Consider the following 24,245-nt stretch of genomic DNA (forward strand, 5'->3'; position numbering starts at 1 on the left):
GTGAAAACTAGTAATTTGATGTTAAAATTCTAGGACAAGATTGACATCGAATGGAAGTTCCAAAGAACGCAGATCTGGATGGAATATTTCCGACTGCCGACTCTACCACCACCGTACAACCTAGTACCTTCTGTTCAATGTGTACGTTATTGCCGTCAATATTTCTGTTGGTCAATTTGTGGTCGGAAATCTGATGACATTCAAGTTTGTGGAACCTCAAACAAGGAATATGAAAAGGTATTTCAAGCTTTCTTGATATGTTCACACTCAGACCACCTAAGTCTGATCATGATGTTCACATAGTAGTTAGTATTGCTACAGGTATGGTAAAAATACTCTATTGTTGAGAAGAACATATGACGAATACTAGTAATAGATATCTCAAAGTCTTCACAACAGTGTGATCAATTTCAAGGAATTTAATTTTGTCATAACTGTTCCTCATGTGAATTTTTCCTGTACATGATTTACAAACTACATTTTTAACGCAGATTTCAATTCACAAGAAATGTAGATTTCATCAGTTTGTACTTCACATTCACCCATTGAATGTTACTTACCACAAAGTTTAATTATTGTTTTAACCTTTCCTTTTCTTTCATTTTTCCCCAACTACTCTTTTATCGATAGCTGTTGTTTAATTTACGCCAAAGATATCTTGAAGATCACCATGGAGACCATGTGCCAAATCCCACTATAGATACCTCCAGTGTTTCCAACAAGAACAGTGATGACATACGACAAGAAATTCAAGTAATCAATGTTGAATATAATTGACAATGAATTCCTGTCACTTTTACCAAGATGCCTTGATGTTAGCAACACTTTTCAAAAACCAACAATAGCAACATTGAACTGTATAACATAGTGAAAATCTATTTGTTGCATTGGAGCCTTGACATTACTATTTCATTCTGGCAGTCTCAGTTATCTGTGTTTTGTAATGTGAAATTTTGTTAGTGTTGATATACATGTTTTTTTATCTTTGTTTTTGTCTTGTTTATTTGTTGTAACAACATAACTAATCTTTAGCCCATATGGACTGACCATTTATACATTCTTTAAGAATCTATTGCAATATTTTTTACATAGGGACGTTGATATTGATATTTACAGATGTAATTATGTGGTAGTCTTAAATGTTTCAGTCTGGATGCCAACGTGGTCTGTAACTAAACCACGTCTGGTCAAAGTCCGTCAATCAGCACAGAAAGTTGTTCATCCAATCAGTGAACTCCAACTGTTATAACTGCCTCAATAAACACTAATTTAATGAGAATGTATTTTAATTGGTTAGAATTTTGTGAATGATTAACAAAGACATGATGTTAATGACTGTGTGGGTGGCTGTGGATGAATTTTATTCTAGAGTAATAACTTTGACTATACAGCAAATCGTAATGATATTGTATAGGAACTAGACTATAGATATTTATCTCTGTTATGCTTGCAAACACTTGCTGAGCTTTTCTTGATGTCCTGAGTGTGTGTATGTTTTGTTAGTTTACTATATATAAAACTCCTGATACAGTGAACCAACGGTGTTGAAAGTATGCACATGTGTTGAATACTATATTTGGTCATTCTTTTCTTTTCTGTAAATGTATTTAATGAATCTGTCATTTCGAATAGGAGAGGAATCCAGCTTGCACTGAATACGTACCACACTGTACACAGGGAGCTTGTTTTCTAAACAGTGAATAAGTTGCAATGATATGTAATTGTAAATGATGGAGAATATAAAATAAAACAAGATAAAATGAAGTTATACGTAGTCTGTTAAACTAACTATTTACACATGTTACATTAGCTGCAATAATTGTAGCGTCTTGCTGCGGTTTTGGTTAGGTGTGGGTTAAACACTAAAACTTAAAAAGTCCCCAAAACAGACGAAAAAACCCTCAAAACCGCAGCAAAACGCTACAATTATTACAGCTAATGTTACATGTAATAATAGAACGCCGACATCATTCCACAGTTGATGATGGCATGCGCTATCACAAGACACAACACTGTCACCTGTACACAAAATCATAGATATAGGAAAGGGTTGATGCTTTTCAAGTTGAATGACATGCATGCTTTACCAAGTACAAGGTGGCAGAGTTTTCCAGGGAAAGTGCGTTGATTTCCTCTGTTGGTTTCCTGTGAAGCGCCGTCACGGCCCAACCTCGTTCGGTCTCATTCGAAGATAAAAGCAAAAATGTTATTAATTATTGAGTATGTCCTATTAAAACGGTGTGGTTTTTCACATTTCACCCTTCCATTGGTCACTTAATGATGTCGATAAGAGCATAAAATAATTTGCAAGGCTTCAAGCACGGGAGCCTAAAACAAAGGTCACACCAAGGTCAGGTTGACAAGAGGCAAGAGGGGATTGCCCTTCAAACTAACAAATATGACGTAAACGTACGTCACGCAGAATATTAAACAGATAGGCGAGCAGTTCACTGTCACAGTGCGAACGGTCGCTCGGAATGGATAACTTTCTTTCAATATTCATTGTACTTGTGTCATCATGTGTCGTTTATGGAAATCTATTTGGTAAGTATGATATTTTTGATCGATTAAGAGCTGTATTAGACACATTCTATGTCCCTTTTCGTCTCCCTCAAAGAAGAATACGGATCTTTAACGCTAACGCGGATATCGACCATGATCGTGCCTTCCTTTTGAAAACGGACGACACTTCGCCGATCAGAATCCCCCTTCGTAACGTTACATGTTTCCATACGCCCAATCGTAGTACTTGTACCATGATTTATAGTCGTTTCGCTTTCTATGAAGTAGGAAAGTGACAAATGTCCCAAGGCCTACCTGGTGTATCTGTTAGTCTCCGTTTATAGGTAATTTTGAGCAGACTTGATAAAGGCGATCCAAGAATGACAAATTGGGATCTCCGATGGATACTCACAGGTCAACATAAACAAAGTCACAATAGGAGACCAACCGCATACTACCGTACATAAGTAAAAGTAACAAACTGTATTTCTCAAGATTGTCACTGTTTTAGATGCATACCTCAGATCTCTGTGGCTAAAAATGACAACACAGCTGTGTAAAAAGCTATATATATACATCATTGTAATAGTTATTGTGTTAAAAACACCTTCATTGTGCATGAACCAGTCTAAGTTTTAGGTATTTCTTTTGTTTTATGTGTCAAGTATATACAAAGTAGTTGTTTGTATGTATGTATACCATGTTATACAACAACAGAGTCGGAGTTTTAAGGTATGAATCTCAAACAGTGACAGAAATATATGGTATCAAATACAGTTTGTTACTTTTATTTCAGTACGGTACCATGGGACTTCAACACGATGGGGCACTAGACATGTTAGTGTCCCAGTACAGCTGCAGTAATTGTAACATTAGTTTTAATTGTCTTTTTTTTTCTCTTTTTCTTAGTTTTTAGTGTAAATTTAGTTTTGAGTATAAACCCGGAAAGATAAACAAAGAAGCTAAAAAAAGAAAGAAAATAGTCAAAGTTCAAAATAAAAAAACTAAGGCAACAATTATTGCAGCTAGTGTCCAAATAGTGTATTACAGCAAAACGTTAAACAAATGCAGTAAATGTGATGGACTGTGTCACTGACCACATTATGGTCATGAAAGACCAAGCCCTTCCTTAGACAAAGAATTTGACATTGGTAGTTTATTTTGATAGTAATTATATCTCTCTTTTCTCTCAAGATTTATTTGATGGAACATCACCAAGTTTGAAGAAACAGTTACAAAAATTACAACATTATGAAGTGTTCACTCCAGTTAGACTAGAAGGGAGGCAGAAGAGGGACCTATCTACAAAAATTCAAGTAGGTATTTAAGTGGCTTCTCTGAGTTTATTCAGAAAACACTTCTTCACAGAATACGATTGACTATTATAAAAAAAAAACCTTTGTCTTTTTATGATAATGGTGAAAAAATACAGATTTATCATGAAAAAGACAAACATTCATATTAAATAAAGACTTTTAGACAGTAGAAAAGAAAACAACACGGAATGCAAGTATATATGAGGTATTGTGGCAAGAGATGTTACATATTCTGTTTAGTTTTTGCATTATGCAAATGAATGAACAAGCAAGCAAATCTATGTAAAATGACATGCAGGCAGCTTTCAAGCACAAATAAACCTTTTTATGTGCAGAACCATGTTAAATTGGTAGCTTCCTGTCCATTCAAGTCATACATTATGTATCAAGTAAATGGTTTCTGTTAGTTGTGATTTGAGATGGAAATTCTCCAGAAGATAAGTTGCATGGTTGTAGACACAATGATAACAGTGTCAATCTAAGAAGGGGAACAATGGTCAACTACTCTGTATCAGATCCTGTTTACAATATCAGAAGTCTGTGATTGCCAGAGTAAATAAACTAAACAGACTGGTACACTGTGTACTTACAAATAACAATTACTTCCTTTTTGTATCACTACTCAAAAGGCATTTTATTTTTTAAAAAAACACATTTTGGCTTGTCAGTAGCCGAAGTTTAAACTTCTGACCCTCAACATTTTTTTAAACATTTAAAACAAAAAGATGAAAAATTCTTTGTTTTCTTGACCTTCGTGATGCACATCTGTTTTCTTTCCCCAGTGATGTATGTATTTCATCAAACTATCACAGAAGGGGTATTCTGACCGAAATTTTGTGTGTTCTAAATGTCTTGAGGTCGAAGCAATATTTTTCAAATATAAAAACAATTAAAAAGATAAAATAAAATAAAGTAAATTGCCGACCGACCTTAACCTACCCTATTTTCTGTATGTTATTGAAAACACACAATTATTTTTTTTCGGCCTAATTTTTAGTGTAGTTCCTATATGGTGGGTATCGTTACTATTTACACCCCCACACACTTAGTGAGGAACTATGCTGGCATCCAGACTACCTAAGTCTGTGAACATTGATTCTCATGGGATATACAACCAGTAGTCTTTCCAAGTAAAGTGTGGTTTACATGCTAAAGGTTTGCCAATTTTACTTTTGACTGTCTAGAAATTTTCATTTGTAACTGAACTCAAAGTCTGTGAACATTAACTGTGGGTTTTAATATAACATATTGATAGCAAAATACTGACATAGATGTAATAATAATCATGAAGTTTATGCTACCTGTTCTCACTTCAGTGTGGTTTCTAAGTTTATAACTAGTGTATAGATAGTCACCAGAAATGCCACCCTGCTGTGAATATAATTAAACCAACAGCTGCCAATAATAGTTTTAGTGTGTGTCTTATCTTAAAAAAATTAAAACCATAAACCTTAATTGTCACTGTCATATTTCTAGTCTGGATACCAAGTGTGGTTTCTAACCACTGTGAGTGAAGGTGGAAATCATAACGATACTGTATATTGGAACTAAACTATCATGTTTCTAGTGCAGTATAAGAAGAACACCATGTTTTAGGCTGAATTGTATCTCTCTCTACAATGCATATATTGAAAATCATCGACTTTTTTGTTTCTTTGAAAATGAACCTTTTAAAGCCTGACACCTTTATATTTAGGGTGTAATTATGTAGAGTTACAGAAACCAAGTCAGTACAAAGTAAAAGGGTTAATGATATTTTACTATATTTTCAATGTTTAAATGTAAATTAGACGAAAGTAGAAAGAAAAACTGATATTGTTGGTACTTTAGAAATCACAGTGTGATATACTGGTAAGAACGTGACTGCATGAACAACCCTTACTTAGTAAATTGTTAGTATGAGTGCAGATTGGAGTGGCAATCTTACAAAATGTACTTCCAGGCCATAAAATGGTAAACAGAGAACATTAAAACACGGCCATTCCACAGCTTACAGATTTATTGTTCCCTCAGCCAAAATAAAAGTAAACTGTGGAAGTGGTTCAGAAGTCCTTGAACTACATGTAATACTAATAGTTACAGTGATATGAAATGGCTTTCAGTCATTCTGTACATACACATTCTAAATAAATGTTTACATTGAATTAATAAGCTGACTTGCATTTATCTGACTCAGTATTAGCTATGGTAAACGTTTTCTGTTTCAAATATTTGTGTTATGTACATGTATCAATTCAACATTGGCAATTGATGCTTACTCAATATTAATTCAAAACCATGGTCAAATAATGGAATGACCTTACTAAACTTCCTAGAACATGTATGTTCCTTGTGTGAACAGGAATGAAGAAGGATTTAAAACATTATTCAAGGAGAGCTATTTGTAAACTGTACATCCGAAGTAAATATTAATTTAGTAGATTTTATCATTGATTTCTGTGCAACATTACCTATGATGTTGGCATTACCTTTTTGTTTCGAGTAACATGTTTTATTAGAATCAATGATAGATGCTGCACCTGTGGGTGATTTTGGTGAGAAGAGCATATTACAATGTGTAGGGGTAAGGATAGTTTGTGAAATACAACATGCTATGCCACCTTTATTCCAAAAATGTATCTTGTTGTTATTACCTCAAAAATCTCTCCACACCACTTTCCACACTTGGTGTAGAGAGCTTCTAGAGATAGTGACAGCAGGACAAGTCTCTTTGTAATATCTTTGCTACCCTATCAGCTATGTGTACCAATTTAAAGAGAGTGCTGATTGGGAGGATGATAATGTATCTTACATTCTTGGCAAGGTGAGAAATGTCTGTATCTTGTTATATGGTTATGTATGGAGACATCAGAAATGAACCAATGAAATGTTCCAAAATCTCCTTCATTTTAGCTTTAGAGAAAGAAAAGAGATCTTTAATGCCATGTACAAAAAATCATTAATTTGAAATATTGATATATAACACTATCATCTGGACCTCAGCATATTTGTATTACAATACAGTCAGCCATGGGATTACTTTAAATGTGCGTGAACAGACTATTAAATCCCCAGTGCCCCAGGTCAGTGTCTTGTTGATGGACCATTGAGCCATCATGTTAAGATGCAAAGTCAATTTGTCTTTCAAAAATAGCCTTATTTATAAGTGGACTGTGAATAAAATCACTCACAAATATACAATGTAATACAGGATGAGGATTTGGTGGGATGGATAAGTATGTCAGCATAATCCTCTCAGCCTGTTAGTAAGTAACGTCTCTCCTTAGGAAATGGCTTTGACTGACTATTTCATACAGGGCAGTATAGACCCTACTTTCGTGTAGGTCTATGGGGGAAGGAAGCAACATTTTTTTTTAAATTCTGTCTGTGGAAAAATAGACCCATGCATAGACTTTTTGCATTCGTATTGGAGTTGGAGATTTAAATATGTTTTGAAATATGTCATAAGAAACATAATACAATGGAGCAACACTTGACCATATTTGGGCATGCAGGGTCATCTTTGTCATACATGTGTATATGGCGTGACTTTATACATTGAAGATCTCGTTTGGGCTGCATATCCTAAAGCTTAAAATTCAATCTGTGCATTTAACTTCTGTGAATTCCCTCACCCACAGGGAAATTAAAGTCACAGATACTGGATAGATGCTACTTGTAATAAATGTACTATTTTCCTTAGCCTGCAGACTTGGATATCTGACTTGACATACTGACTTTATGACATTTTCAAGCCAGATAGTCAAGTCTCCGGGTTATATTTTCCTTGAAGCTGTCGAAAAATTACTCGTCTAAAAGCTTTGTCATAATATGCATTCCTTTCATTCTTTACAATGGTTAAAAGTAGCAAAGTTGAATCTTTCAGTTTATTGAAAACCAAGCAAAATGTTTTGATGTTTAAAAAAAGGTTGGGGGCATTACAATCTGATTAAAATCCGATGAGGGGAAGGCGGCGATCACTTGGAACAAAAGCAAACGACACAAAACAATAGAAATAGAGGTACAGTAAATAAAGCATTTAGCCACTTTCACATCGGATTTTAATCAGATTGGGGTCGTTACTGAATTTTTTCAAATCTATACCTTTGTTTAGGTATGGGAAGGGGTCATGGCATCACTGCTTGTGTTATTTTATAAAAATCTCTGACATTAATATATTTTATAAAGTACATAAAACCTAGAAAAAAAATTGTTTGGTTTCGGTTACCCAACCCACCTAGTTTTTCATGTGACTCTAAACTTTTTTTTTTTACATATTTGGGAAAAATAATAATAAAATCGTGAAAATTGTGAAGTCTCGCAGGAAATAGTGGATGCAGAAGGTGACATCAATTTAAAAAGACAAACTGTTCCTCTAATCTGTAATGGCTGTACATCTGATAAGAAGAAACCAATAACACAGAGACTATATGCAAAACAACGTCAAACATAACTACCTGAACTAGACACTCACATGGGAAAAAAAATCTACCTACCCCACCTATTCTAAAACTGAGCGTACTCAGAACCACACAATTTTATTTCTTAGGCCTTTGTATATGTACATTAGTACACCCCTGATGATACTGATATCAGCGAACTTTGGGATACGTTCCCAAATATTTTTTGACTCTGTCACAGTGTGAGTAGAAATTTTAATTTGATACTTTGAACCCAATGTCCATGAGCATTCATTCGTACATTAAAAAATTTCAGTTGCCAGGGAAAAACTGGCAAGGGTAATAATAAATGTAATTGGAACTATCAAAAGAAAGATAAAATAGAATCCTTTCATAGAATTCATACAAATGGTATATATTATTACAGGAAGCATCGATATGTGATATAGCTACTGATATTAATTTTTATCATAATTTTGAGAATCAGTCACTATTAAAACATTCATAAAAATAACAGGATATTATGTCTTGCCTGTTACATGTAATATGTTGTAATTGTAATACCTTATACGGAAAAGAAAGAAGTAAAAATCCGATCGAAATACAATGAACAAGGTATTATTACAAGGAAGTTGTCATATATTAGTACCACTTCTTGTTAATAACTGACGCTAGTTTTGGAATCTGGCCAGTATATCCACTTATGTGTAAAAGGTTAAAACTGTTTTAAAATGTTCATGAATAAACCAGGAATATTTTATTAAGTTGCTAGGGTTCTGAAACAACATCACACAAATCTCTGGTTCAATATCTGGAGTGTTCTCCAGGGAGAGGTCTACAGAGTTCACACTCACAGCCTGCTTGCAAGTGACTTGTATATTGACCATTTCAATTCAAGATAGTGTTAATTAACCTGGTATCATACCTTATCACAGACCACAGAAGCCATCTTTTACATCATGCGAGAAAAGAAACACCCTCAGAAAGGTGTTCACATCCTCACCTCTACATGCTCAACTGCAGAAGTGGTTAATGTCTGTTGTGATAAGATCCCAGCAGGGTGACCAAAGCAGTTTAAAAATAAAAACTTCACATTCAGCATTGTTGGCACTAGCTCTGGATGTATACACTGTGGGGTTCTTCTCCCCTCTGCTATCGTTCTTCCCTATCTCAAACAGCGAGACTGCAAACAGATTTCATTCGTATGGATTTTCAGTAAAAAAAACCACCCATACCCGGTATCTTTGCTAATGACTATAAAAAGTACAGAAAGCAACTTTAAATCACTAAATTCAACCTATATCTTGTCTATTCTGTCAATTCTTGTTTTACATTTACTCGGTCGCAAAACGTGCGATATGACAGCTGCTTAAACGTGTACAAGGTCAGACTGTTGTTGATAGAAAACTCTTCTTTTTGTCTAGTTGTAATGGTACCAATGTACATGTACTACACACACACACACACACACACACACACACACACACACACACACACACAGTCACGCACACACACACACACACACACACACACACACACACACACACACTCAGTCATTCAGACAGCACAGTTGAATAACTATAGGTTTAGCTGAGTTTGGAACTTTTCCAATTTTAAAATGCAGCAGTAGCAATAATGTAATCTAGGATGCAGCCGACTGTAAGCAAGAAACATTATGTCATAAAACAATGCAGAGGTCCAGTATCTATAAATAGGCACTACCGGTCAAATTATAGATGAAGGTAAAGACCTTACTAGACATCCTGGAAATCCTACATGTATGGTGTGATTTCATTGTCACATCCTATGTACATGTATTGTCCGAGATTAACCTTGCATATGACCTCTTTATGTACATGTACAGTGTATAATGGCTTTTGCACCATACTTGTCATTTTCAAAGACTAGTAAATCTTCTGGCAAGTCGTCTTTTGAGATGGATCTGTCTCAGTTTGATTTGTTTGTATATATATGGAATATTGCACATATTAATGAGAAGATGTCTGTCTGTAAACATAAGAAAGAGGTGAATGATGAAAACCATTTTTCATTATTTGATAATATCACATTATACATATACATTACACGTATAGTGATCAATACAAGTAACACAGTGGTCAGATAGTTTTCGGAGAGCTGTAATCCTGGAGTTCATCCTTCAGTCACAGCAATCTTCAGATGACTTTGTTTTTGATCACCAGCAGTCGTTCAAGTTTAATGGCTCTCCCAACGATAACGTGGAACTGTGTTACTTATATGATAGAGTACACGTACATACAGTATGTTTACAACAAAATGGAATTTTAAAAATGAGATAAATTTCTGGTATTACAGCATCAATATTGAGCAGACATGTCTTGTTGGAAACATGACTGTCACATTAGTTTGAATAGTGTTTTGTAATCATAGGAAACAAAGGCAGACACATTCAAATATCAAAGATGTATAAGGGTGACCCTATTTTTTTTTTCTGTTTCCCATTATCCAACTGAACAAAATATTTAGCGACAACATCAAAATAAAATTTTTTTTTTTATTTTTGCTCACCTCTAAAACTACCCACTCTGGCAAGAGTAAGCAAATGTCTGGACTGTCATTATCATCTACAGTCATGGCGGCAACAACAACACTTGTTCACAAACAGAGAATTTCTTTCATGATGTGGAAGTTATTTAAGTAGGGGGCTGAGAACATGCCAATTGTGTAGAGAAGCTGTGATAGGTCTTGTTACCAGGAATCCAATAAAAAGAAGATAGAGAGAAGGAAAAGATGAAGAAGATGATTTTTAAAACTGTTTTTTTTTTTACTTTATTTAAAACTGACGGACCCATACTTGCCATGAAAAAGTAATGAGAAACATAAAAAGAAATAAGGTCACCCTAATGTAAAAAAAGAACCATGATGGATGTCATGCTAAGTAAATTACTCATAATGTTCTCATTCATTTGCTTGAGCATTTACTACCTTTTAACAGAAAACAGCTGTGTTGTTCATATACTGACTATCTGACCTGATATGATTGACAGTAATTTTGTTAATGGTTAAAGTAGGTAAAATCTACCTGAGTTAAAAGTATATTTTTACCAGCGTTTAAATACTACTCAAAATTATGGTACAAGGAATGAAAATACATGCAAGTTTTTGTTCCTGTTAGTTACCGGGGTTGGTTTCCCATCAAATTATGGTACATGGTATGGAAAATCTCTGCAAGTTTTACCAGATTTCAGCTCTTTGTTAGTGGGGTTCCCTGCCAAAATTATGGTGCAAAAATTGCCCAGATTCTCAAGTTCCCAAACCTTAGTGAAAACATCGCTTGATTTACGTCTGAAATTTATGCACTAAAAATGTAGCACAGTGAAAAGATGTACATTATTGTATTTAAAATGTTTATTTATTTATTTTAAGTATTTATTGCTGAAGTTAGTGCCCATAATAGTACATAACATCGTTCTATACACATACATGTATGTGCAGGTACTGTTTCAGTGCAAAGAAACTAGAGATATCTTGAAAAATTTTACTCTTGATGTTTGAAATACTACCGCTTAGTATGCATTTTAGAAAAGGTTACCTGTGTTACTGGCCAATTACAATAAATTACGTCGTTGTGCTACAAAGGTACGACTAGAATTTATGTTTTCCTTCCGTCAGCCAAGGAAAACATAAATGACATATATGTATGAGGCCTTGTTGCTTGAAGTCAAGGACTTAGAATGACAAAACCCTTAGCTGCTCACCAGTGATTTCCAGTTGAATGAAGAAAAATAGAGAAATAATATGATTATGCCTACACAAGTATGATTTATGTAAAGCCTGGAAAAGTAATTGCAATTTGGATGATTTCATATACATATACATTGAACATTGCAGAACCAATATAGACATGACGAGTTGTCATGATATAGAATGATACCATATTTTTTGTTTGAATGCATTCACCTTGGCTTGTGTGTTGTATAAATATAATAGTAACATCATTATTGCCCCCAAATACATGTAAAGCCGACAGTTAAGGTTTTTACCTGTTTTCCCCTCCTCCTGCATTACTATTGAGTCAGTGGGGAAAACGTCAGTGTTAGCAGATTTTTCTTCCTGTTAAATAATTTATACTGTAGTATGTGCATCTGCAGACTGATGTTAATGTAATATTGATTAGCGTATTTTGATATTGAAAGCAATAATTAATGTAAATTTTCAAAGACTCAGAGATCTATATTTGACCGGGTAATGAATTTGTAATGATATCAGACTAATTGACAACATGATTAATCATTCAATGTCAAAACAGCCATTTTGTGCCGTGTTTAGTCAATTTAAATAAGTGCAGTTTGCGAAAGGTAAGCCAAGGTTTTATGATAAAGACATGTAAAGTGTGACAGCATCATGAAAATTGTTTAATTTCGAAAGTCGTTTTATTCAATTTAAATCTGAATGTATAAATAATGGCATTTATATTGATGACGCTGTCAGTGTCAGCTTCATTTCAACAGAAACACACAGGTCAAAACAGTGCAAAGGTTTAACATATGCAGAAAGGGAGGGGGTGATTAATGATACACATACGATGGAGACATGTTCTGACAATTCAGAGATTGAATTTGAAGATTGTGTGCACCTAACTTGATCTTTTCTTGACACTGACCATTTTCAGCTTGTCATCCATTCTAATAGTCACTTCATGTTAAGTATACACACACAAGGATGATTCATACTTTCACAGTATGTTTTAGCAGTGCAGTGTGAAATTTTCACTCGAACACATCAAATTCTAGGGTGGCATGGACTGCATTCTAGCATCAGAATGTTCACCTTCAGTTCACCATACCATATGATATTGTTAGATCATGGTTATTTTTCCAATTACTGAATAACTAATAGTTATATTTTAGTATACACAATGGACACATTCTGCTCTTCTGAATCAGTGGGTTTGGCAGCCTGAAAAAAAGGGGGGGGGGGGCACTGCATGTGTAGAGTCTAGAAGCTATCCTGGGCTTTGAAACTCAAGATTTCTGTTCACCCTTTTGAGGCCACGGATAGTCTCTAGACTACACTGGGTAGGGCAGGGATACATGAAGCATTTGAATACATTCATGTGTTGAGATATGAAAGAAGAACAGCTGTCAGTGATTTTAAAGTTACGTGTGGTAGCATCATCATGCGCATCATAGCCATTTCTCCTCAACAATGTATAAATATGTATACATTATGTAAATTTGTCAATGGTTCTGATCTAGGAATAACATTTTACATACACATACATATTACATGCACTTGTACATTTGGAAGTGACAGTCACTCAAATACAGTAACTGAGATATTCTAATATATGTAGACACTTGAGACAGGTGCATAGTAAAATAATTTGATAACCAAACTGTGAAAAGAGTTTGTCTTTTTGTATTGAGATGATTGATAACGAAATCTGACATTTCGATGTAGGTTGGGATACCAGATAGTTGATTTCATAACAGACACGAAGACACTCTTTACTGCTTTCTGTATAAACTGTGTGCACTGACTTGCAGACTCCCAGTTGTCTCTGTATTGTTCAGGTGACTCCATTATGATCATACACAAGACATCAAAGTACTTTGGTACACAGTTTTGTAGTGTATAGCAAAACAATGCAAAGCTTTATAGTTTTCATTTGAGGAGAACACTTGCCTTTGATAAATCATGCCATGTCAAAAACTAGGTAGTCCAGAGACCTCAAAACATTCATAACTACAACAAAAATGTGCTACATGTATTACATGTATTATGCAAACATTCTGGCAGAAAATTGATTGTGCTTGTGTAGGTTGAGTCATTCTTATCTCTGTGTGTATGGTATGTGTACATTTGCATGAAAAAGGATAGTCTTGAAATTAAATGTATGATTGAAACTTACCCTGTAGATTAGAAATATACATTTATCTCATGAAATAAACAGTTGGAAACATTTATGAATTAACGTTTGTAGTCACAAAACAGTTTTAATACTTACAAATGAAAATTTCTACTCGCAGAGTAAAATATTCTTGAGAGTGAATCCCAAATTTTTGCTGTACAAGTCTCATCAATAGTGTCAGCTGGGTTGTATTACAATGGGGTTATCATGTGACAAGACATCAGCAACAATCTGGGATTTGCTTCAAAGAATTTTTGACTGTGAGACTCGATCACTCTGAGTGAGTAGAGATATTCATTTGTAGTCATGAATCCAGAGTTGGATGAAGTTGAACATATTCACTAATTTTAATACTGACTGACTGTCTTTCATTTCTGTAATTAATAGCTCACGGTGTATGACACTTTCATATGTCCGCCAAGCTTTTCTATGGATAGTTATGGACAAAAGAAAAATATTCCTCACATATTTGGTAATCAATATAAGTCTTTGTTGCCCTTGTTATAGAGACTTGTGACTATACAGTATACACTCAACATATGTGCATAATTAGCATTTATTGATTCGTCATCTTTTATATAAAAACAATGAAAACAAAGATGAAATTAGTCACATTTCAGCCTCCTAATCCATGTAGAAATTTCAATGATCTGATGATGATAATGGTGTAGAATTTCTCAGAGATGATGTCAGCCATGTTTTTTTGTAATCCTCTTGAGATGTATCATAACCAATTTCCTATATCAGTATACATTTGGTATACAGCTGATGGAGATTCAAAAGTGCATTGACCTACATGTACAGATCTCTGCCAATGTGTATAATCTCAGTCAACAGTTACTGTACTACATGTATTATTGTGCCATTGTTGAAAGCTTCATAACTAACTATAGTGCAATATTTTTTCAATCAGACAGCCAACAATATATTACTGTAAATTTTTAAAAATAACAATAATTAGATGTGTAAATGTTAATTTAGCGGTTGGTTGTATCCATAAGTAGTACAGTAACAGGTTGAAATTGTGATAGCATTGGGGTGCTGATTTTCAGGTGCATACCCACAAATCAGATTGCGTGGATTTAGTATTGTGTAATGTGCACAGCTACACAAATACATTTACCCACAGGTGATGAGTGTTTTTTAACAGTTTGCAATATTACCAGTACAAATATAAGTTGTTTTATCTAACAAAACTATTTTAAAAACATTCCAGTTTCCGCAAGTGTAGCTTTTAACAATATTGACATACACCTTTAGCAGGTATAGTTTATTGATGAGAAATCATTCATTGGAGAATGAGACACAGTGTTGGTGTCTAAGCAATGGACAAACCATCGGAAATGACGGCTTAAAGTTCAAGTCGACCGAGTTTCACAGAGAAGAAGACTGACGCAATATCGGAGTCAACACAAAGAGCAAACCAATGAAAATGACAGTTGTAAAGTTAGAATTTTTTAGGTAAAGAGGCAATATTAAAATGGAATGAATGAGCAATCAAATAAAAATGATACTGTACTTTTAGGTGACCAAGATTAAGTTGGGAAGACATGATGCATCAGTGAAGTATTTGTAAATAAAGTACAGATTAATGAAAATGAAAATGGTCAAAGACTCGACCTAGGTTCATACATAGAGAAGACAATGTTGAGATCAACGCTATGAACAAACCACAAAATCTTTCCTTTGTGATTGGCTGATCATGTCAACCGATAGTCTGAAAGGGCTGCAGTCATTGGTCTGCCTATACAACCAGTTGCTACCCACATTACATAAGTGGAAACAACAATTGGACCTTTCAGGCTAGTCAATTGACTATGTTTCAGGCTAGTCAATTGACTACTATGTTTCAGGCTAGTCAAGTGACTATGTTTCAGGCTAGTCAACTGACTATGTTTTGGGCTAGTCAACTGACTATGTTTTTGGCTAGTCAACTGACTGTTTCAGGCTATTCAACTGACTATGTTTCAGGCTAGTCAACTGACTATGTTTCGGGCTATTCAATTGACTGTTTCAGGCTATTCAACTGACTATGTTTCAGGCTAGTCAACTGAATATGTTTCAGGCTAGTCAACCGATTATGTTTCAGGTTAGTCAATTGACTATGTTTCAGGCTAGTCAACTGACTATGTTTCAGGCTAGTCAACCGACTATGTTTTAACATGTCACACAGCTCCACTCTCCTCATAGATTCAGATCACATAGTGACGCTACTACTGTTGTCATCTGACACTGCAGGTAGATTTAAAACGTCGGAAAAATTTGCAGCTCATTTTCTGGCCAAAGCTTCATTACAGTAAAAATTTAAATTCAAATAAGTAAGTGTTGAGAAGACATAGCTTGGATCAACCAAGCAAAGGGTATTTAACTATTACTGTATTAGGCTATAGATTCATGAACAGAAATAGAATATGTAGCTTGTTTTTGAAATAGCTTGGGCTTTCATTGCTTGATGCTTTAAGAATACCGTGTGCCGGATCAATGAATTCAGTGAATAAACCAATGACAATGACAGCTCAGATGTGGAATTGACCTAAGGTGTGGTTTCACTTGATAATTTTCAATGAAATGAACTAGTAAAATGAAATAGATAACTTCAGTGAAATTGAGTCACTCCATGGTATATTTTCTTATTGCTAAACACAACTGTACATGCAGTGTTAATCTACATATATAACGTCATGAAATCGACAATCTCGGAGACATTGATATAACATGTATAGCCCATAAATGATAAAAATGCAGCCAAGTTACATTCAAAATAATCCTTGAGGGGCTGTTTTTGCTAGATTAATATTAATCAATTACTTTGGATGTGATTGTGGTCCATAGTGACATACACACTATATCAGCTTATTTTGCAATGTGTTTTGAATTCTACACTAACAAGTGAACTGAAGTGGAAATTATCTCCAGGGATGATTATGTGATTATCACATAGTAAGTCTACCTAGTATAAAATGGGCTTATACAACCCATGAAAAAACACTGGTGTGTTTGCTTGCTTGCTTGCTGTTAGGTAGCCATGAGATGTCATGTCATGCAAAGACATACAGTGTAAGTCCATACCATATCAAAGCACAAACATGACCCCATAACTCTGTTTACATGTAATAATGATTGAGTATGATACTAGGAAATGTTATATTAGAACTTCCACAGATATAAACAAACTGATAAAGTGTAGCATGACTCTACATTTGTACATCAGAGGCACCCCCTGTTGTTTTTGTATCAGTTTTTTTTTTTTTACAGAGGTTTGTGGTTGTGTGAAGTCTTTCTTTAAATAACTTCATTCAAGTAAAAGCACTGGTGTTTTTGTGCCAATTGTAATTTGTAGCTGTCTTGTAGAATCATGTGATTGAATTTTGTCTGCTGTCGGCTATGTGTACACTTTACCACACACCCAGTTGTATGTGTGCGAACAAAAATGTGGGAATTTATATTTGTCATTCTAATATGTCATACCAACATTTGTCTATACATCATGTGGTACTCATAATATAAGTCAATGTATGCAAAGTCACCATTACTCTTTCTCAATTTTAGTTGTGCATGTGTACATTAATTACATTATTTTCAAATATTTCTCTTCGTTTAGCCAAACAATACTTGTGACGAAAGGCTTTTGTTATGTGCTTATCTTTGACTCGTATTGGCAAGACTGTTTCGGTTATCCATATTTTTCTAGCCTTAATGAACAAGTTGAAATATTGACTTTCATGAAATTTGCAACTGTACAAGAAATCAATCAGTCAAGAGAGAACAAATACTTCCATCACATTATGGAAGAAAGTTACCAACATAGCAGAAAGTTAAAACTGTATGTGTGGGGTATGTACAGTAGTCGTAAAATGTGACTGCATTCCCTAGGGTTTTTACCTGGCTTCCTTCCAAGATTATCTATTTTATTTTTGATATCAAATTTTTTACTTACAAAGCAGTTCCGTGTACAAGTAGATACACACGTACATGTACAGTTTGTATTTTGTATGAAAAGCGCATTTATTCAACTGCACATGTACATAAAGTGAGTTAAATACAACAATGTATAAACTGTGTTCATGTACATGTATGTATACCCAAAGAGATATTTATACATATTAACTATAAAACTGAACAACATGGTCATGATTCCTGCAGGGGTGTGATCCCGGGGGGCTACTCCCCTTTTGAGTATAAGTACATTGTATGTGTCACCATTTTCTAACCCTTTGGTCTAAAATGGGGTCTCTTTTTTTCGAGCTGAAGAATCTAAAAAGGTGTCCACTTTGCATTATTTTCGATTTTGCTTGGTCTAAAATGTGGTCCATTTTCCTTTACCATTTCATAACTGCCATTAATTGTCCCAAAATGTTGCCTCCTGAGGAAAATGTACTTAGGTCTAAACATTCATCTTTTAAAAAACCAGTAATGGTCTAAAATAGCATATTGATTTTTGGTCAAAGTTGGTCAAGTATGGGACCTGGGGTTTCCAGCACTGGCCATGTTCCCCTACCAGAGCTGGCCACCTGTACTGCCTCCAGGGGGTGAGATGGAGACACCGGATAGATATTGGTTATCAAAGGGGAAGGGTTAACTATAATCTGTTAACAATAACATGGTCTGTATTTAGTCAACAATATCTATAAAAAGTGAGTGAATTTCATACTATCATATACATATATGTGGAAATATATAAAGAGAAATTATACATAAATTATTGAGTGAGTGCTGTCTTATCAGTGGAACTATAAGGATTGCGTGGGAATATTTCTTTGTTCTGGACCGACTTTTTCTATAACTCTACCCGACAACTGTTTTTCACCCTGTAATGTCAATCTGTTAATAATCCAAACTGTGAGCATTGACAGTTAAGGCTGGCTATACCCTGCTATGAACTGTCAAAGTTTATATGAGGATGAACTCAGATGACACATCACGCATCATTCACACAATATACATAATGTAGACATTATCTGATCTGTGATAATGAGATATTATGAAACATTAGAAACTATCACATTGTTATAATGGCCTCATAGAATATGTTGTTTATACCGTGATATTGTAAATTCCTGGATATTAATACAGTATGTCAAAAATTTGTACTGAAGCTACATGTATGTGTACATGTCAGGCTAGTCTATCTAGTGACAGTAGTATGTAAAATACATGTATCCGCATTTCCTTAATATACAAGTTCGTCACACCCAGAATTTACCCCTCATTATTTTTTATAAGGGTAGACCCATAGACCGCAATATGACATCTCAAGCAGTAGGTACATGTACAGGTGCAAAATGTAGATATACACGTAGAGTACCTTCAGCAAAGCAAAATTTACAAAAGTGTGACAAACATGATATTTAGAAGCCATATTTTAGCCATGAAGATTTCGCATTCACAGTTCACACTGAATATATTCAAAGCACCATGAATTAAACTTAAAGCATGACTCATGTATTTAAATCGTACGGGACGGCTGCCATTATACAAATATACAGTACTATGTTGAAGATGTTCAATATATCATAACAGGAGGTCAGACATATATATATAAATCTTTTACAAACAGGGAATTGTAATTATGTATGTATGAGGAGATTAGGATTTCTTCACGCTTCTACTGGCAAAAAGACTGATAACATGGTCTATTTTAGTTGTGCAAAATGAAAGAGTACAATATGTGTAATATTTAAGCAGTAGTATGTATATACATGTACATAGTATTATTTTGGTACTTAATTTATTAATTATTTTCTCTCCCAATATTTTGTCACGTCGTTGCAGAAAGGTTGTATCTGCTATGTAGTTGTATAGACAGATACGACCTTACTGCACTAACGTGACAATTTGTCTTCATTCAGATGAGAAAAAATAAGAGTGACATAAGGGACCTTGTTACTTTGAGTCAGAGACAAGTAGTGACAAGGCCCCTTATCTTACAATGTTTTCAAGCAAACTGAAGATAACTATTGTGAAATTAGACCTGTAGAAGCTTAAATTATGAAAATTGAGGAAAATAATTGCAATTTTGAATGTTGTGACTTAAAAATTCTGAATACTGTTGAAGCAGTGATGTAGGTATATACATATTATTGTGTTAAGAACCATAAAAAAAATAAATGGTGTGTATATTTGAATGCATGTTACATGTACAGGACTTATGTAAGGTATATTATATCATGCATATGTCATAACTATCTGGGAATATATACTCTGGTTGTTCTACATCATGACAATGCGTCTATGTCACAACAACACATGTCTATAGATGTCACTGGTTCTGTTGTGTTTGAAATTTGAGTCAAAACGTTCAAAATTGCCATTACTTTTCCCAATTTTTCTTTGATATTATTGGCGGTGGTATAATGATGTTATTCTATATTTTTCTCCATTCAGTCGGGAAATACTCATGACCTAAGGGTTGTCACTGTGAAGTTGTCTAGTGACTCCTTGTGACGAAGGCCCCTTAAGTCACTTGTATTTTCCTAGGCTGAATGAAGAAAAATATTGGGGAATAACATCTAAATGTCAGATAAACATGTACATGTGACTAGTATCTTCTAAATGGGATTTATTTTCACTATTTAATTCATGGTTATACTGTCCCAGCGGAAGTCCTTCCTTTGATGTACAATTTACAAATATACATGAAAGTTTTACTGTATCTTAAAAGATCAATAGATACAGTGCAAATAAAAGAGCTGATTCCTTAAAGGTAAAATCATTGTAATCGTGTAATTGTATGTAAATCCTTTTTTTTTTCTGGAGGACATCAAATTATTGTATACTGATTGTATACAGAAATGAAATGATCCACGGGAGTGACTGAGTCTATATATGTGTTTATATGTAGTCGTGCTTGCAGACACTAAAGTTGGGACTTAATTCTGACATTATCACAATTCAGTATGAGACAATATCAGAGTCGTGTCCAGATTTACTCCTACAAGCAGGACTAGTGTACATGTACATACGTATCACAGCATTTATTGTAACATAAATTTTTGCACAATTAGCAAGAAATGCCAAATTGAAACTCGTTTCATGTTCGTTGTCGTATGTAAAAGATGTTGGGGGTCAGTACTAGTAGCACAGGCCTCATGAAATGATATATTAACTCATTCCCACCAGTGCAGTATAGTGTTTGAGAATCATAATCAGTTTGTCAACATTTTCTCACAAGATAAATTGCACAGGACAATTAGCCTACAGACTAAAATAATACACCATAAAAAATGTCTTTATACATGTAATGCATAGACAATGTAGAATCTGCCATTCTATTGGGAATCGTCAATATGAGAACAGAATTGCAGATGGTAGAAACATGTACATGTAGAGGGTAGCTTTTTCAAGATATACTAGGATAGACAAATCAATTTTTTCATAAAATATTGATTTATTGGAATTATTCCACCCATCAATAAGATGAAAATATGTCATTTTATGTATTTAATGGTTCAAATAAATTATCCTTTTAAAACATTTATCTTTATAAAATGTAATAACGTACATGGAAAAATGCTGTCAAAATCTCTCATGTGTCTTGTGTATTTGATTACATAAAATCATCTTGCTTCATAAAATATTTATCATCATAATCATAATAAGTTAGACTTAAAATGCAATCAAATTGTCATTCTCCTTTGTGATTTATCTGGACATCAGTGAACACTGTAATAGTGATTTGTATGAAATTGAAGTGGCAGGTGAGAGTGGATGCCATAATGAGTATAGGAAATCACATGTTGTATACTATGATGATTTCAGTCGTGGTGTCTTTTCCATAATTTGCTGTCAAAGGCTGTCTTTGCTGGGCGTGGGTCGTTTTTCCATAGTTTGCTGTCAAAGACTGTCTTTGCTGGGTCTGAGTCTCCATGCTCTAATTTGCTGTCAAAGGCTGTCTTGGCTGGGTCTGGTCGTTTTTCCATGATGTGCTGTCAAAGGCTGTCTTGGCCAGGTCTGGTCTCTTTTCCATGATGTGCTGTCTTGGCTGGGTCTGGTCTCTTTTCCATGATGTGCTGTCAAAAACTGTCTTTTCTGGGTCTCTGTGCCCTAATTTGCTGTCCATACACTTGGTTAATACAACTTTAAAATCAATACTGATAACTTTGCTCGGTCTGCATCTCTTTTCCATAATTTGCTGTCATTCGAGGCTGTCTATACACTTATTCATGTCGTACAGTGTAATTCTGTATATGGACAATTTCGAATTTACCACTAAATGTCGCATTTAGTAGGATTCTAATCAGAAAACAGAGTTGGTTGGGATTCAGGATTATTTGATGTTTGTGCTTTGATAAGTTTACTGTATGTTTATATATAAAACTTCTCTCATTCCTGATTGCCATCATCAAGCAGAGTCATTGCGGTATATATTCACGGGCTGTATCACAAATGTGCACATAAACGCATATATGTACATGATGTAAGTCTTAGCCATATACATTCAAAGCGAGGGATAATATTAAATCCAAAACTCTATCAATAATCACAACAGTTCTCATTCAACCTGCTAATGTTCAATACTTAGGCATGCATGATAGCGCAGTTTAATTTTGTGATTTTTTCAGTCGGAAACTGCACTGATCAAATTTCAGTTTGTCTTTCACTGGAACAACTTCAGTGAAAAGGTAAAAGTCATGAATAGATCAGTGAAACCAAGATAGTGTGATGGTGTGAATGTATTTTCCTTTACAACTTGAACATCAATATTCATGAAAAGTTAGCCAAGCTTGAATGCACTGAAGTCAAAAAGAAGGAAGACAGTCATGAAATATTACTGTGTACCATTTGAAAAGATGGATTGTTATGTATCTGCACAATCCTTACATAGATAGATGATGTAATGCTGTAGTACATATGTACATGTATGTACATCCGATTAGGGATATACCCTACTTTTAGCTCAGAGAATTGTTCCATGTATTGGTTTTCAAATCAAGTGATCTTCCAGTAACAGATGATTGCCAGATTTGAAAACCAATATTTCTAGGCTACCTACTTTATGATTTGTATAACTATTGATAAGTACCATAATACATGTACTCATATTTGACCACTGACTGTATTTCATGTCAAACATTCATGCTTGTATACATGTACACATATGAAAGTGACCATTGTGTTCCATATGCTAGGTACTTTCATGAACGAAGATGTTTTTCAATGGACATACACAAACAGTTTGAATATGTCTGTTGAATGAATTGAACTCATTGTATCGTGTATGTGCGTCATAGATCCTAAAGTGTCTATGGGTACAGTACATATAAACATGTGTACAGTAGGGATGAAATCATTGATGCAGTGTACAGCTGTGATATTATGATAAACAAACTATTAGAATGAAAAACAATGCAGTGGGATTGCATTCAAGGATGTATCAAGTCAAGTGTCACAATTTCTATTGATTGTGCTTTGAAGTATTAATCAGTAATGCACCAAGTGTTGGAGTGGGTATAGGATTGGGGCATCAACACCATTCACCATATGTGATATGTGATGAAATCTGAAACAGACACTGTATGGCTGTGATAAACATAAACAATAGAACGAAGACAATGAAAAGGATGTATCAATTAACAAGAGTCACTGAGTCTTTTGAAATGTTTTGAAGATGTCAATCAGTTATAAATGTATGCTTGAGTGGTTACCACTGGTAGTATCAACACTATTCACATGTTAGTGTTACATCACCTGGTAGAGTATATATAATATTTATGAAAAAAAACATTGTTTATGCTGCATAGTGTAATAAACATAAACTATTATGTATTAGAATGATGGGAGACACTGCAACACGGTGAATGTTTCAAGTTTCACTCTTTCTTTTGAAATGTTTTGGTGATAACAATCAATGCATCTAGTCTAGTGTTCGAGTGATAAAATTGGGGCATCAACGATGTCACCAACTCACCATTCACAATATGTGATATACCTATACACGTGAATTGTATGATGTACACAGACTATTTCAATAGGTTTTTGATGACTGTACAATGTATGTAAGCCACAGATCCTAGAGAATGGGAGTGTCTATGGGTACAGTGTACTGCAGTATACATCATGTATGGGATGAAATTTGAACCAACACCATCCATGCAGCATTCAGCTGTCAAAATAGTTGGAAAACTACATGATTGGGTGGATTCAAGGATGTATCAA

The 24,245-nt window shown here is 34.5% G+C and overlaps 1 protein-coding gene across 2 annotated transcripts in view; it reads left to right on the forward strand.

Annotated features, from left to right (window-relative positions):
* Positions 1 to 2,431: 2,431 nt before the first annotated feature.
* The window catches only part of LOC144446482 (zinc metalloproteinase-disintegrin-like NaMP), a 64,704-nt gene continuing 42,890 nt past the window's right edge, over positions 2,432 to 24,245 (forward strand). For both annotated transcript variants that reach the window (XM_078136251.1, XM_078136252.1), the window contains exons 1-2: positions 2,432 to 2,544; positions 3,697 to 3,818. In XM_078136251.1, the coding sequence (XP_077992377.1) occupies positions 2,478 to 2,544; positions 3,697 to 3,818 (189 nt within the window). In that variant the 5' untranslated portion in view covers positions 2,432 to 2,477. The remainder of the gene's footprint in view (positions 2,545 to 3,696; positions 3,819 to 24,245) is intronic.

This window comes from Glandiceps talaboti, chromosome 15 (assembly GCF_964340395.1).
Source record: "Glandiceps talaboti chromosome 15, keGlaTala1.1, whole genome shotgun sequence".
In the NCBI taxonomy this organism is placed as follows: domain Eukaryota; kingdom Metazoa; phylum Hemichordata; class Enteropneusta; family Spengelidae; genus Glandiceps; species Glandiceps talaboti.